The sequence below is a fragment of the Ovis aries genome, chromosome 21 (genome assembly GCF_016772045.2).
Source record: "Ovis aries strain OAR_USU_Benz2616 breed Rambouillet chromosome 21, ARS-UI_Ramb_v3.0, whole genome shotgun sequence".
Classification (NCBI taxonomy): Eukaryota; Metazoa; Chordata; class Mammalia; order Artiodactyla; family Bovidae; genus Ovis; species Ovis aries.
The window spans coordinates 40,006,007-40,022,622 of NC_056074.1; the positions used below are offsets into that span (position 1 = coordinate 40,006,007).

The 16,616-nt window shown below is 52.1% G+C and overlaps 1 protein-coding gene across 2 annotated transcripts; it reads right to left on the minus strand.

Annotated features, from left to right (window-relative positions):
- Positions 1–7,971: 7,971 nt before the first annotated feature.
- SLC25A45 (solute carrier family 25 member 45) lies at positions 7,972–13,826 on the minus strand. Of its 2 annotated transcripts, XM_027959552.2 has the most exons (6): positions 13,738–13,826; positions 12,735–12,778; positions 12,476–12,547; positions 11,974–12,159; positions 9,572–9,830; positions 7,972–9,444 (listed from the first exon to the last, which is right to left on the minus strand). In XM_027959552.2, exons 1-6 carry the CDS (start codon positions 13,772–13,774, stop codon positions 9,176–9,178), a joined length of 867 nt encoding a protein of 288 aa, XP_027815353.2. In that variant the 5' UTR covers positions 13,775–13,826; the 3' UTR covers positions 7,972–9,175. The 2 variants fall into 2 exon arrangements, with proteins under 2 accessions (XP_027815353.2, XP_042094286.1); XM_042238352.2 differs by lacking the exons at positions 12,476–12,547; positions 12,735–12,778; positions 13,738–13,826 and having other exon boundaries at positions 9,572–12,159.
- Between the last annotated feature and the right edge of the window lie 2,790 nt (positions 13,827–16,616).

Here is a 16,616-nt window from a genome sequence, read left to right on the forward strand (position 1 = left end):
TCTACCTTCTAGTTCTCTTCAGCTGTGACAATTCTTTTGGATTGTTTTTTTTAATATATATAATCATTTTTTTCAATGCAAAGAAATAAAGGAAAATGATAGAATGGGAAAGACTAGAGATCTCTTCAAGAAAATTATAGATACCAGGGGAATATTTCATGCAAAGATGGCACAATAAAGGACAGAAATGGTATGGACCTAACAGAAGCAGAAGATATTAAGAAGAGGTGGCAGGAATACACAGAAGAACTATATTAAAAAGATCATGACCCAGATAACCATGATGGTGAGATCACTCACCTAGAGTCAGAAATCCTAGAGTGCGAAGTCAAGTGGGCCTTAGGAAGCATCACTGTGGACAAAGCTAGTGAAGGTGATGGAATTCCAGCTGGGCTAGTTCAAATCCTGAAAGATGATGCTGTGAAAGTGCTACACTCAATATGCCAGCAAATTTGGAAAACTTGGCATGGACTCCACAGGACTGGAAACTCCACAGGATTGGAAGAGGTCAGTTTTCATTCCAATCCCAAAGAAAGGCAATGCCAAAGAATGTTCAAACTCTCGCACAGTTGCACTCATTTCACATGCTAGCAAAGTAATGCTCAAAATTCTCCAAGCTAGGTTTCAACAGTACGTGAACCAAGAACTTCCAGATGTATAAACTGGATTTAGAAAAGACAGAGGAACCAGAGATGAAATTACCAACATCCACTGGATCATAGAAAAAGCAAGTGAATTCCAGAAAAACATCTACTTCTGCTTCATTGACTACACTAAAGCCTTTGACTGTGTGTATCACAACAAACTTGTGGAAAATTCTTAAAGAGATGGGAATACCAGGCCACCTTACCTGCCTCCTGAGAAACCTGTATGCAGATCAAGAAGCAACAGTTAGAACTAGACATGAAACAACAGACTGGTTCCAAATTAGGAAAGGAGTACGTCAAGGCTGTATATTGTCCCCTTGCTTATTTAACTTATATGCAGAATACATCATGCAAAACGCCAGGCTGGATGAAGCACAAGCCAGAATCAAGATTGCTGGGAGAAATATCAACAACCTCAGATATGCAGATGACACCACCTTTATGGCAGAAAGCGAAGAGGAACTAAAGAGCCTCTTGATGAAGCTGAAAGAGGAGAGTGAAAGAGCTGGCTTGAAACTCAACATTCAAAAAACTAAGATCATGGCATCCAGTCCCATCACTTCATGGCAAATAGATGGGAAAACAATGGAAACAGTGACAGACTTTATTTTCTTGGGCTCCAAAATCACTGCAGATGGTGACTGCAGCCATGAAATTAAAAGACGCTTGCTCCTTGGAAGACAAGCTATGACAAACCTAGACAGCGTATTAAAAAGCAGAGTCATTACTTCGCCAGCAAAGGTCTGTCTAGTCAAAGCTATGGTTTTTCCAGTAGTCACATATGGATGTGAGAGTTGGACCATGAAGAAGGCTGAGTGCTGAAGAATTGATGCTTTTGAACTGTTGTTGGAGAAGGCTCTTGAGAGTCCCTTGGACTGCAAGATCAAACTTGTCAATCTTAAAGGAAATCAGTCCTGAATATTCATTAGAAGGACTGTTGTTGAAGCTGAAGCTCCAGTACTTTGGCTATCTGATGCTAAGAGCCAACTCATTGGAAAAGACCCCGACTGAAGGCAGTAAGAGAAGGGGACAACAGAGGATGAGACAGTTGGACGGCATCACCAACTTGATGGACGTGAGTTTGAGCGAGCTTTGGGAGTTGATGATGGACAGGGAAGCCTGGAGTGCTGCAGTCCATGGGGCCACAAAGAATCAGACACGACTGAACAACAACAATAAATCATTTTTTTAAACTTTTTTAAAAATGATTTTATTTATTTATTTTTGCCTGTGCTGGGCCTTTGTTGCTGCACAGGCTTTTCTCTGCAGGGAGTGGGGGCTACTCTTCAGCTGCGGTGCGCAGGCTTCTCATTGCAGCGGCTTCTCTTGTTCAGAGTGTGGGCTCAGTAGTTGTGGCACATGGACTTGGTTGCCCCGAGATATGTGGGGTCTTCCTGGACCAGGGATCAAACCCATGCCTCCTACACTGGCAGGTGGATTCTTTACCAGTGAGCCACCAGAGAAGCCCTATAGTCATGTTTGTACTCTCTTGTTTCCTCTCTTTTAATTCTTTTACATATTTAGATCTTTCATGCATGGTTATTTTAAATTCTGTATTTGCTGAGTGTAATGCCTGAAATCCTGGCGGGCTAAATCTTTTGCTTTTGTTTCTCTTGATGCTTTAATTTGTGGTGGCTTTTTTCTTAGTGGGTCTGGTGGTTTTTTGGTCCTGGAATTTTTTTTTTATTGGTTGCACTTAATCTCTGGAAAACCTGAAAATCGCCTTTTGGGGACTCTCCTTTGGAAAAACCTGTAGTTACTCCTATGAGACACAAGGGGGCACTACATTCATGATAAATTAATTTCTGGGAGGAAGGTGTCCCACAGCTGGAGGACACTCTGGTAGCAGATGCTGTGGTTCATAGGAGCCCATCTGTTTTAAAACTCTTTATTTGAATTGGATTATAGTTGATTAACAATGTTGTGTTAGTTTCAGGTGTACAGCAAAATGATTCAGTTATACATACACATATATCTATTATTTTTTCAAATTATTTTCCTATTTGGGTTATTACATAATACTGACCAGTTACAGGAGCTCATCTTATTGCGAATATTTTCCCACCACAGGGAAAGGCAGTTTTCTCTGTAGGTTCCCTTTACTGGTGGGTGGAGTCTTTCTGTTCTCCTCTCACTAAAGGTGTAGCCCTTTCCAGGATCTTGACTTAATTTGGGCCAAAGTCTTCTGTTCTGTGTGTTTCTTTCAAGTTCTGTGTCACCATTTGCCTCAAGGGCAGCACAGTTCCAACACATACTCACTTCCTTGTTTTGAAGGGGTCTTTGGAAAGTTCCCTCACTTCTTGCAAAGTTAGCAATGGTTTTACAATCACGTTTGTTATCATGGTTGAAACCTAATGCCTTATAGTAGGAGGGCTCTGTGTAAAATCTAGAGTGCCAGCCTGCTGGGAGGAAGTGGGAAAGACCAGTTTTCATTCATTCATTCATTCAACAATTATATATTGAGCTTCTGTAAGCCCACTAGCATTTTAATGAGCAAAAGAGTCAAGGTCTCTGCCTCATGGAGCTTGTAGTTTAGAGAAGAGACAATTATAACCAAAGAGAAAATGTTAGTTACTCAGTCATGTCCGACTCTTTGCAACCCCATGGACTATAGACCACCAGGTTCCTCCGTCCATGGGATTCTCCAGGCAAGAATACTAGAGCGGGTAGCCATTCTCATCTCCAGGGGATCCTCTCCAACCAGCAATTGAACCTGGGTCTCCTGCATTGCAATAGATTTTTTACCATCTGAACCACCAGGGTCACACAAATGAAAGTATGTGATTACAGACTGAAAAGGGGAGAGAACACGAAAAGTACAAGCCAGTGGTTCTCAAACTGGCTGAAACCAGCAGCATCCGGGAATATACTGTGCAAAGCAAATTCTCAGATCCTCTCCAAATTTCCTCAATCGGAAACTCTGAGGGGGACCCAACAATCTGTATTTTAACAAGCCCACCAGGTAATTCTGAATCACTGGCCTAAACCAAAGGACACTGACCTAGAAAGAGGAGCTGAGGACAGTTTCACTATGGAAGTGATGCTGAACTGAGAGCCAGAGGCACACAGATAGTGAGAATAGCGTGAGCAACGCAAATGTCCTGCAATGGGAGGGAGCAAAGAGATGTCCGAGCGCTTTACAGGCCGTGGAAGGAAACTGCCTCGATTCCTCAGAGCAATGGGAGGCCATCGAGGGGCAAGAGGTGTAGAGGGACCTGATCAGATTTGCATTTGAAAAGTTATTTGTCCAGATTCCAGACAGGACTTGGGGTGTGTTAGTAGGATTGGAAAAGGGAGAATCAGTCCCAAGTTTAGCAGCAGGATTCACAGAGGTTGGGGACCCTTTTGAAGTGGGAGCAGGGGAGAAGGAGAGCTGCTCTTCTGGCCTCCGGAAACTCCAGGCACGTGTAGGATGCTCGAGGATCTGCGACCAGAGACAGTTGGCCATGTGGGCCGGGAGCTCGGGACAGCACCCAGGCCAGAGACGCCAATGCAGTGCGACTCCTCTTGGCTCAGTGCGTCTGGCAAACGTGGTTTAACCAGAATCAGCCCAGGGTGCTGCTTTGTCCTTCTTTACCTGCGTGTGTGGCCCTCGAGTCTCTATACCCAGAAATTAGTCTCCTCCATTTCTCCTACTGTGATTGATGCTGTAAGAATAAATACGACAGGGGACTTCCCTGATGGTCCAGTGGTTAAGACCTCACCTTCCAGTGCAGGAGGAACAGGTTCAATCCCTGGTCAGGGAACTAAGATCCCACAAGCCTCAGGGCCAAAACACCAGAACAAAAAATATAAGCACAATTGTAATAAATTCAATAAAGACCTTAAAAAAATAAGTAGGACATTTGATGGCCCAAATCCAGTGAGACACTGTTTAAGATGTTTACCCAAGTTGTAGACCGTTTATTTGTGACCCTCAGACACAACCCCCATGTTCAACCTCAAAGCAGGTTCCTTTACTATTTCCTAGTTTTCAGGGATTCCTCTCTGAATCAGTCTCAGATAATGATGCGTAAAAGTGAAAGTCGTTCAGTCGTGTCTGACTCTTTGTGACCCCATGGCCTATACAGTCCATGGAATTCTCCAGGCCAGAATACTGGAGTGGGTAGCCTTTCCCTTCTCCAGGGAATCTTCCCAACCCAGGGATCGAACCCAGTTGTCCGGCCTTGCAGGTGGATTCTTGACCAGCTGAAACACAAAGTAAGCCCAATGATGCCAAACAACATGCGTTAATTCCTTAAGGAGTTTAACAGGCGCATTCTGAGCCCCTGCTGAAATAAAAACATCTGGCTTTGTAAAATATCTTTGGTCATTTCCTGCCTGATCTTTGTTTGTCTTTCCACCCTCCTTTCCAAGAGGAGTGAGTTGTTTTCTCTCTAATCACACCGCGCTTAACCCTCGCCTCACCCCAGCACTGTTCTCCAGGCCAGCTGGCAGCCCTTGCCATAGGCCAGTGGAAGCGACTTTGGCTTGGGACCACATGGCCAGCCAGAGGGGGGCCTGCCACTCTCTCTGGTTCTAACGAGGAGCACAGAGGAAGGGAGGAAACAGAAACTCTGTGCCCTGCAGTGCAAAGGCAAGCTTGCGGGTGGAATTACAGCCCCCAAAGGATCTAATTCGGAGAAGGCCGTGGCACCCCACTCCAGTACTCTTGCCTGGAAAATCCCATTGACGGAGAAGCCTGGAAGGCTGCAGTCCATGGGGTCGCTGAGGGTCGGGCACGACTGAGCGACTTCACTTTCACTTTTCACTTTCATGCATTGGAGAAGGAAATGGCAACTCACTCCAGTATTCTTGCCTGGAGAATCCCAGGGATGGGGGAGCTTGGTGGGCTGCCGTCTCTGGGGTTGCAAAGAGTTGGACACGACTGAAGTGACTTAGCAGCAGCAGCAGCAAGGATCTAATTAAAACAAAGTTGCAGGACTTCCCTGGTGGCACAGTGGATAAGCATCTGCTTGACAGTGCAGAGGACGTGAGTTTGATCCCTGGTCTGGGAAGATTTCACGTGCCACTGAGCAACTAAGGGAGTGTGCAACAACTATTGAGCCTGTGCTCTAGAGCCTGCGAGCAACAGTGGCTTAGCCCAGGAGTCACAACGACTGAAGCCTGCATGCCCTGGGGCCTGTGAGCCACAACCAATGAGCTCTGTGCCACAACTACTGAAGTGCCTTGAGCCCGTGCTCTGCAACAAGAGAAGCCACTGCAATGAGAAGCCTGGGCACCGCATCTGGAGAGTAGCCCCCGCGCTCCACCACTAGAGAAAGGCTGCTTGCAGCAAGGAAGATACAGGGCAGCCAAAAAAACAAAACATAAACAGAAGCGATATTGTAACAAATTCAACAGACTTTTTAAAAATGGTCTACATCAAAAAATCTTGAGAAAAAGTCAAAAACTAATTTTGGAAATTCTATCATTATTATTTTAATTTTTTTTTGAAGCTGTGTGATTCTGTTTTATTTTTTGGCAGCACCACACAGCATGCGGGGTCTTAGTCCCCCAACCAGGGATCAAACCTGCGCCTCCTGCATTGGAAGTGCCGAAACTAAACCATTGGATCACCAAGGAAGTCCCAAAAAAAGCATTTTGGTGAGGTGGTGAGAAATGACAAACTGCAGAGGACCACTCTGACCTCCTTGCCCCGTTTCTAAGAACCACCTCCTTTTCTCACATGCATGCTGTTTTCTCCCTCTGAACCAGCCACCGACTCCCCTGAGAAGGTCCAATGACTGCTCCCCAACACTGCAGTGTCTGGCCTGAAATCCCTGACATTGCAGTCATCCTGGAGATCTGGGACTGGTCACTTGTGCTCGAGGATAGACCAGTTAGAAGGGATCTCAGAGGAAACTGGGGCACAGAAAGGTCACCAGCTGCCTCAGACAGACCCTGTTTTTCCACACCAGGAACATGGGTTGCCTGAATCTGTGTGAGAGTGGAGGCCACTGGAACTGAGTTCAGGTTACCAGAATGACAACTTCCTCAGCTTGAAAAGGTGGGGCGTTTCTTCCCTTAGAAACATCCAGAGCACCGTTTCTTAAACTTTAGCCTGGAAAGATCTGTATAGCCAAAGCTATGGCTTTTCCTCTAATCATGTATGGATGTGAGAGCTGGACAATAGAAAAAGGCTGAGTGTCAAAGAATTGATCCTTTTGAACTGTGGTGTTGGAGAAGACTTGAGAGATCAAACCAGTCAATCCCAAAGGGAAGAAACCCTGGATATCCATTGGAAGGACTGATGCTGAAGCTGAAGCTCCAGTACTTTGACTACCTGATACAAAGAGCTAACTTGTTGGAAAAGACCTTGATGCTGGGAAAGACTGAAAGGGGCGACAGAGGATGAGACTATTAAATGGCATCACCAATTCAATGCACATGAGTTTGAGCAAACTCCAGGAGATGATGAAGGACTGGGAAGCCTGGCATGCTGCAGTTCACGGGACACGACTGAGAGTCGGACACGACTGAGCAGCTGAACAACAAAAGATCACAGTGAGAGTTTTGTGCAGCACTGATTCCTAGGCCCCAGCCTCAGAGATTCTGATTCCGTCAGTTCAGGGTGGGGCCTGGGATTCTGCCTTTCTAACGCCCTCTAGGAAGTCCTCTTGCTGCTGCTTCATGGACCATGCTGGGATTACCCCTGACCTTACCCACTGTGTTAGTTCAGGTGAAGGCTAAAGAGATGTCAGAATGCAGCAGCCCAGGGCGGCCCGGTCAGCAGTGCTCACTGAGTCCCCAGGTTCCAGGAGCCTCCTATATCCTCAGCAGTGGCCCTTATTTCCAGCCATCAGTGAGGAAACTCCTCTGAAGCAAGCAATGGGCAATTTGCACACATTTCTTCTGCTTACATGTCGCTAGCAAGAAACCAAGCAGCAGTCCCCACAGAGGGAAACAGAGCCTCACTCAGCGGCCGCGTGCACAGAGGCCATGCTGTGAGAAGGGAAGAATGCTTAGGATACCGTCTGTCGCCTGTAACACATGATCCCATAAACAAGGGATCCGAAGAGCACGCGGGGAGGTCGAGTCCGCGTGAATCTGAGCTTAGGTGTCTCGTGAGGGACTGTCACAAGCCCCAGGCAGAGCAGGGTAGCAGAGCAACTGAGCTCTGGAGGCGGAGGCACAGACGCGTGCAGGTGAGCTGTGTAAAGCAGCAGCCGTGTGGCCTGGGACGGGTGACATGCTGTCTCTGAGCCAAGGCCACCTCCTGTATAAACCGTGGTGATAACACTGAGATTGTCTTTATACAGGGGCCCCAGTAAATGGCAGGAATCCCAGGCGTTCAGGGCACCATGCGCGGGTGGAAGGAGGCCCTGGTTGATCTCAGACTAGATTAGGATGTCTGCTCACTTTATTTGCCAATTAAGTGAACCCTTTCAGCTAGTTTTTAATTCCCCTTTAGCAATAGAGACGGTGAAGAAAACAAATGCCCTTGATGGGAGTGGGCGAGGCAGACACTGCTCCGCTGGAGACCCCAGGAGGGGCCAGGCGAGGGGATCTCTCAGTGGAAGCCGGTAAGAGGGTGACAGGGTGGGCAGGGATGTGGCGGCTGGGGTGAGGATGGAGGCTGGGAGTACACTTCATTTCACAAACATTTATCAGGCTCCTTCAAGCATGGGGCTCCGTGCTGGGAAATGACCAGAAATATGACCCTTGACCTCAAGGAGCACCCAGTCTAATTGGGAAGCCGAGAAGCAAACCCGCAACCATGATTAAGTACAGGCCAAGTCTGTGATCAAGGCATGGCGATGAGCGGAAAGGTCTGGAAACCCCAAAATCAGTTCCGGGCAGGGAGAGGCAAGCCAAGGAAGGACTCCAGGAGACAGGTCCAGGTTGGAGCTGGCTCAGCCCTGGGATGGGGGAGTCAGCCTTCATGCACTGCCCACTGCTGGCTGAGAGGAAAGGAATCTTCTAGGTGGGAAGCGATGAGAGAGTACGGCTTGCTTATTCAGGGACCTCAAGCAGGACTGGGCTGCTGAGAACAGGAGAGGAAAGCTGGGGGGCAGAGGGGAGGAGGGGGCCTTTTCCCGAAGGTGACAGAGTCACTGAAGGATTCTGGACTAGAGGAGGCATTAAGGCTACCCTCAAGTCCTGCACGGAGAGGTTTGAAGGGAAGTGAGGTGGGGGGGCAATGAGGATCTCCTCACTGGAATCCAGGGAGGGTGGTTAGCACCAGGCAGCTCTTAAAGGGGCGAAGTCACAGGACGGGGTTGGAGGGGGGGGCTGGAATGTCACCAGCACCACTGGCTCTGGGTTTACTTCTCAGATTCAGGAAGCAAAGAATCGGCACATGCTGCCGAGAGGCCCAGGCCAGCCTTGGACTTTGAGGGGGGCGACGTGCCAGGGACCCCAGGCTTCCTGACCAGGGACCCCACACTGTCTCTCCAGCCCCGTCTGGTCTGAGCACTGGAGGGGACTTGATAAAAGGGGGTTCACCCTCTGCATCAGACTCACGAGCCAGTGCTGTCAGCCTGGCCTCCAGTCTGGGCAGGTGGGCAGTGGTCCCACTGGGGAGCTGCCGGAGTCGCCTGGCCGGCTCACCCCCAGGACAGGAGGAGGTGTTCGTAGCTGAGGAAGGTGACAGCGTTGACGGGAAAGGCACGGGCACTGTTGATGGTGAGCCCTCGGAAGAAGACCCCCAGTCCTTCCTGCCGGGCGCTGCTCACCATGCAGTCCAGCAGCCCCCCGTAGGCCCTCTGCTTCAGCCCCGCCATCTGCATCCGGGACTTGATCACATCCAAGGGGGTGGCGGCAACCCAGGAGGTGATGCCGGCAAAGCCCCCTGCCACCAGCACTGTGCCCGAGCCTGGGGGACAGGAGTGGGGAGGCATTCAGCCGAGGAACGAAACAGCCCCCCATCCACAGTCCCCCTCCCCGTCCTCCCCTTTCCTTCCTCCTCTCTGTCCCTCACCCTCTGACGCCACTTCACTTACTGGGGGTCTGGCCATCCAGCGTGAATTGGCGACACAGCCATTCGTAGGTGACGAAATAGATTCCCAGAGTAGGGGTGTCCCTCAGGGTCAGGGCCCAGGCTCCCCGGAACAGCCCCCGGGGCCCCTCGGCCTGGAAGATGGAGGCGGCACAGTGCACGGGCCCCCGGTACTGGGGTGGGCGGCTCCCTGGCTTCGCCCTGGGCTCCGTCTGGTTTTGTAGCCGGACTTTGATGAGATCAAAAGGAGCCAAGCAGTAGGCCTGTAGGGAAGGAAGCACGAAGGGCCTGGGCGGACCTTGGGACAGGAACAATCCCTCCGAGTTGTCTTGATGGGAGGAAGGCAGCGAGCAGACAGGGCAGCATCTTTTCTGCAGGACCTCGCAGGCTCCGTGGCTGCTCTCAGCCTCTCTCACGCGCAGTGGGGAAGGGGCCAGAGCCCCCTCCCTTACCATCAGACCCCTGACAGCAAGGAGCCCTGCCCCTCCCCTCGGCCAGACTTGCTGACACACCCACGGTGCTAAAGAAAGAGTTCCCCAGCGGGCCAGTGCTTGGGACTTGGTGATTTCATTGCCATGGCTGGGGCCCAGAAAAACAAAAGAGAATTCCGTCTGTGCCCACGAAACAGCAGGGGATGGACCCCTCCCCACGGATAAAGAGGTCATCTCGATAGCATTGGGGACTCGACTTCATAGACTCCTCCGGCCTCACCCCCTGCCAGACGCCTCTCAGAGGCCCCTGGGTGGGGAAATTCACCTCACAAAGCCCTAGACTCTAGAGTCCCAAGAAGGTGGGTGACAGGGTGGGATCTGAGGGTCCTCGAATATGATGGCTGAGGCGGACGAGACAGATCTGGGGTAACATTGGTGCTGGGGGCTCGGAGGGAAGGGAGGGCCCAAGGTGTGAGTCAGGGGTGCAACTAGGGCAAGTTCAGGTGAGGACTGAGGTCCCAGCCGAGATTAGCACAGCATTTCTGGACTTGGGTGTTTTTTGTTTTCCTTTGTGGAAGGCAGCCAAGCTCACAGCCCTGGAGATGGCTGACGGCGGCGGAGCCTGCAGGCTGGCTCTGGTGGTGATCTTTCGAGGGTGGCAGTTGGCTTACTTCCTCCCCCGCAGGAATGGCTGTGGGCTGGGGTCCCTCCCTGTGAGGTGGTGCTGTGATGTCGCCCTCTCAGCAGAGCCCAAGGGCAGTACTGAGCTGAGGGCTGCTCTGGGAGGTGGGTCCCTGGGGGTGAAGACACAGCTGGGCCAAAGGAAGGGTGGCGGGGAGGGGTGGGCTCGGGTCCCTGCCCTCTCCACCCTGTGTCCACAGGGGCCGTGGGGACGTCATACACTTTACCAGCCTTAGCCGAGTCAAACACAACCTTTGTACACAAGAGGTTGTCATTCCCTGCTTTATGCTAACTAGAGTGTTCCTTCCCATCTCCATGCAAAATATACATTTTCTGCTCCAGGGTGGAAATCAGAGCCTTGGGCTTGCTGGTAAACGGGGCTCCACCTGGTCCCTGGACCCTGTCCCCATCAGCGACTGGACAGTCCCCAGTTCCACCATCTGTTCTGCTTTCTGAGGAACCAGAGAGGAGGGGAATGGAGAAGCTGGGCCTGGTTGAGCCTAAATCAGGCCATCTGGCCTGGGGGCTCACTCTCTTCCTTGTTTTCGTGGGATGCAAGTCTCGGGGTTTGGGAAATATTCAGGCATGAACCCCGCACTAGGGGCAGAAGCAAAGCCAGGGCTTTTTGGGTCTCATGAATTATTAATTCACTCAGTGAGCCCCTGACTCTGTTCTTTGTCCTTGCTCTCTCCCCTGAAGTGGACAGAGCATCAGGGCAGGTGTCAAGTAGAGGGTGACCTGGGGTACTAGCTGGGGGCGGGGGGTGAAGCCAGGTATGAACCTTGGGCTCTGCGCTCAGGCCCCCCCTTAGCTGAGGTTCCCCCTGCTGCCCTCTCCCCTCTACCCCACCCCTCAAAACCCAGTACTCGAGCACCGAGAACAAAGACCAGAATCAAATGGTTAGTCACTTAATAATTAACACTCTGGACCTCTCCCAGTGAGATCTGTGGATGGGCCAAGGGTGAGGGTCAGAGATGGCAACAGACACCCCCCGAGGTGGGCACCAACGGCTGTCCTCTTGGCACTGTCCCCCCCTCACCCCAGCTCTCTCGCCCCTTTGCCCCTTCTGTTCTCCATGACTCTCCCCTCCAGACCTGCAGCCTAGAAGGCCACTGCTCTGCCAGGCCAGGTCCCAGGAGCAGGCCTTTCCCCACCACTCCTCACGTTCCCTTTGAGAAGGCCAGGGGTCTGCGGCTGTGGGTCACTAGAGGCGGGTTGGAGGGAAAGGAGTGAACTGATCATCACTATGCAAGTGTGTGTGTGTGTGTGTGTGTGTGCCTGTGCACCCCCTCACCTGCAGGAACCCCCCGGTGCAGCCGGCTATGAAGACGTGTGTGTAGCTGGGCGGCTGGGCCCGCCGCTCCTGGTGGGAGGTGGCCGTCAGCACCAGCAGGGCGTTGCTGTAGACCCCGAACAGGACGGAGTTGACCACGGCTATGCTGGCGATGGGGAAACTCATCCCCTTGAAGAAGCCCAGGAGCTGCAGAGACACGGTGCGAGCTGGCTTGGGGCTGTGGGAGCCTCCCCTGACCCTCTCCAGGCCTGGCATGGCCTCCTCTGGCTGGAAACCACTCCCGAGTCCGGCCACAGGCAAGTGGAGGCCAGCTAAGGCCGGGGATGGCCTCAGCTCCACTTTGGAGGGCATAGAGCTACTGCTCAGCCCACCCCCAGTGGCCCCAGACTTGGATCTTCTTTCTCTCTTCCTGAGGGGGCAGAGCCCTGCTGGGGGAGAAGGAAGCTGGCCCTGACCGCCCAGAGGCCTCTCGCCCCCAAACCCCCCAACCCAGGTCACCCACCGACTCATGGCGGTAAGTCTTGACCATACAGTCGACGATGCCCCGGTACGTGGTCTGGGTCTGCAGCCGCACCTGGACAGGGAGGACAGAGCAGGCGGGAAGGCCAGGCGTCCAGCCGGCTCACCCCTCGGGCCCTTTGGGCGGGACCCCAGTAGGGCGGGAGAGGCGGAGAGGGCCTCTGCGAGCCAGGCCCTGCTCTCTCCCTGATGTCTGCTTCAGGCAACATCTTTCCTTTCTTGGGCGCCTCCCCTAGACTCACCTTCACAGTGTCAAAGGGGTGTCCCAGGACCAAGCCCAGAGCTCCTGTGGGGATGATAAAGTGCTAGGAGTAAGGCCCCTCAAGCTGGGCTGAGGAAGCCAGGGTGTGCCAGGGGGGAGTGGAAGTTGCCCCCTGGCACCTTCCTCCGTGCCAGGCACTGGGCAGGGAAGGTGTGGGGAGCAGAGAGAGCGAGCGAGCCTGGCCCTGCCTGGAGGATGCACATGTGGCGGGGAGGAGCCAACCCCAGACACACAGAGTCATCGCCCATCCGAACTTGACCCCCGAGCATCCTGCTGACTTGTCTAACTGGGGGATTCCAGGGCTCCAGCCTCCCTTCAGCTCACAACTGCAGTCGAGTGCAGGGCCTTGTTCCAGGCCCCGTCCTCCCAGCGCTCTGCCCTGGCAGTGCAGTCGGGGGCTCTGAGAGGACGCCTGCTGGCACCAGGGGGATCCAGCCCCCTCAGCATCTCGCCACCTCCTGGTCCTGCCCTACTTAGCAAAAGCTGGTCATGCAGCTTCAGGGAGGTCACAACACCGGAAGGCGAGTTCTGACGTTTCTTTCTCCCAAAGGGGAATGTCACTCAGATGCTGGGCCGGGGCTACAGCTCAGCTGGCCTCAGGGCTCACAGCCCATTGCCAGGTAGGACAGAGGTCCAGAGCGGAATGCAGGACAGTGGGTGATGTCAAAGGTGAACTGTCCTCTGAGCCCTGGAGATGAAGCTGGTGGCACAGGTGAGTCTGGGAGAGCGCTCACCATGGCCTCACCTCTGACAGGTGTCCAGGTTGGGGGGGTGCAGCCTGGGGCTTGGCAGTAGCCTCCACCCACTGCACCGTCCTCTCCTCGCCCCCTTGGGCAACTCCCAGGAGGCCCAGGGACAGCTGGTTCTGGGCTCTCACAGGCCACCAGGACTTTGGCTGCAGCTCCTCTCAGGTCACCCACCTTCCCCAGGAAGAGTGACCTGCAATTGGCATTGATATGACAGAGGGGAGAAAAGTGTCTCACCGGAGATCCAGCCGGCCACAAACTCCTCCGCGGGCATGTCTGGCAGGGGCGGTACAGGTGGCTCCAGCAGAGGAGACGCTCGTGAAAGTGTAATTCCACCCTCCCCGGACCCTGGACTGATAATCTGCTACTAATGTTTAACCCTGGGTGAGGGCCAGGTGCCAAGACCTCAGGGGACCAGGATGGTGAGCCAACCAGCTCTAGAGATGTGCAGGGTGTGAGATCTCACGGGGCAGGGAGGATGGCCCACCGTGGCCCGAGCCCCCTGACAGCCAGTGAGGGCCTCATAGTGTGACCAGGCCCGGCAGCTGGGCTCGGGCCCTGGGGCGGTCCTTCCGGGGCCACCTCAGTGGACAAGGATCTAAGGAGCCAACCCCCCTTGGCCCAACTCCTGCTCATCCCCCGGCCCTGCACAGCAAGCTGCTCACCCCAGCTGGGGTAGGTGGAGCCTGGCCACCAGGAGCCAGGCCCAGCCGAGAGGAGTGACTCACCAGGGCCGGAAGCCGCCTTCTCCGAGGGTTGTTTACCACTGACTCCCCAGCATGTATCAGAAGCAGCCTCCCTAGCCCTCTCTTCCTGGAGCCTCTTTCCCAGGGGAGAGCTGGGGACTTGGTGTTCAAAGGATGGTGTGTCTCTCTGCCTGGGGTGACCAGGCTATGATGCCCACTTCTCTGTGGACAACAACCCAAGCCAACGGGCCAGGGACCGGAATCCCGGTCTTCCTCTCTGCTTCCTTAAACCTTCTTCCCCTGCTGCCAGCTCGCTAAACGAATGGTTACTCCAGTCACCCTCTTGCTCTGTTATGAGCTGTGCCATGCTAAGTCACTTTAGTCGTGTCCAACTCTTTGTGACCCCACAGACTGTAACCCGCCAGGCTTCTCTGTTCATAGGGTTTTCCAGACACGAATATTGGAGTGGGTTGCAGTTTCCTCCTCCAGGGGATCTTCCCGACCCGGAGACTGAACCAGTATCTCTTAGTTCTCCTGCCTTGGCAGGCAGGTTCTTTACCACTAGGGCCACCTGGGAAGCCCCAAAACGCACATGCTTTGTTTTGAAAATGCTATTTTGTATCGTTTAAAAATGTGTTGCCACTTGGCCTTACACCTGGCAACTAACGCAGCATTATAAATCAACTATGTTATTGTTGCTCTGTCCCTAAGACCTGTCCCATTCTTTGCGACCCCATGGACTGCAGCACACCAGGCTTCCCTGCCCTTCACTACCTCCTGGAGTTTGCTCAAACTCATGTTCATTGAGTCCGTGAAGCCATCCAGCCACCTCATTCTGTGCCACCCCTTTCTCCTCCTGCCCTCAATCTTACTGAGCATCAAGGTCTTTTCCAATAAATAAACTATACTTCGACTTAAAAAAATGTGTTGCCTCTTTTTATAAATCAGATGATTGCTCATAGGTTATGTTTTCTATAAGTGTCTGGTACTTTGGTTTTTCCTACTCTGTTATCTCTCTCTCCCCCACAAGGGGAGACATGTATCTGGAGTGAAAGAAGCACAGGGTCTGGCATCTTCTAACTGAGTTCCAGTCTCAGCTGCCCCAGTCAACAGGGCGATCCGGCCAGGCACGTGCTTTTTGAGGATCTCTTGTCCCATGTCATTTGGGAGGCTTGGGAGGTCATCAAAGGGGCTTTCCAGGTGTTGGTGTTGTAGACAAAAATAATCAGCAACAATCTATAATAAGAATTGAGAAGTTTTATTTGAGCAAAACTGAGGACTATACCCCAGAAGACAGCCTCAGGTAACTCTGAGGAACAATTCCGGAGAAGCATGGTTTTCAGCACAGTTTTTATGTCTGATCAGAAAAAGATTCGTCTAGTCTTTGGTTTGGTTTTCCAGTAGTCATGTACGGATGTGAGAGTTGGACCATAAAGAAGTCTGAGTGCTGAAGAATTGATGCTTTTGAACTGTGCTGTTGGAGAAGGCTCTTGAGAGTCCTTTGGACAGCAGGGAGATCAAACCAGTCAATCCTAGAGGAAATCAACCCTCAATATTCATTGGAAGGACTGATGCTGAAGCTGAAACTCCAATACTTTGGTCACCTGCTGCAAAGAACTGACTCATTGGAAAAGACCCTGATGCTGGGAAAGATTGAGGGCAAGAGGAAAAGGGGGTGACAGAGGATGAGATGGTTGGCTGGCATCACTGACTGAATGGACATGAATTTGAGCGAACTCCGGGAGACAGTGAGTGACAGAGAAGCCTGGCTTCTGCTCTGCTGGACTGCTCTGCTGCACTTTATGAGGTCGCAAAGAGTCAGACAAGACTTAGCGACTGAACAACGACAAGGACAAAGAACATCAAACGAATCAGTGATATATTCCTTCAAAGTTTCAGAAAAACAAATCAGCACGAACACAGTAAGCCAATATGGCCTTAGTGCCTGGGAAGGGTGTCTTATCATTGAAGGAGCACCTGTGTTGGTGTCCCAGGAAGACGGGCATTTCATCTTTATTTTTAAGATGGACGTTCTTTTTTTTTTTTTTTTTTCCGGCTGCCGAGCATGTGGGATCTTAGTTCCCTGACCAGGGATCGAAACCGCTCCCCCTGCAGTAGAAGTCCCGAGTCTTAACTGCTAGACTGCCAGGGACGTCCCTTAACACGGACGTTCTTTACTTCTGGTCAATAATTGAAGCAGATCTGCAGTGTATGTTTGATAGGCCACAAACAGGCTGCTCTAGTTAGCATCAAATTCAAGTTAACTCATGTATAAGCCGGAGTGACTCCCCCACACCTCAGTAAGTGAACATTCCTTTTGTCAGTGTCCCTGTTCAGGACCACATCATCCAGGATCATGTTTCTGATTGTCTGTTAATCTCACATGTATTCCTATGAGGTAAGCCCGGAAGACAGCAGCGGTGGGGATGT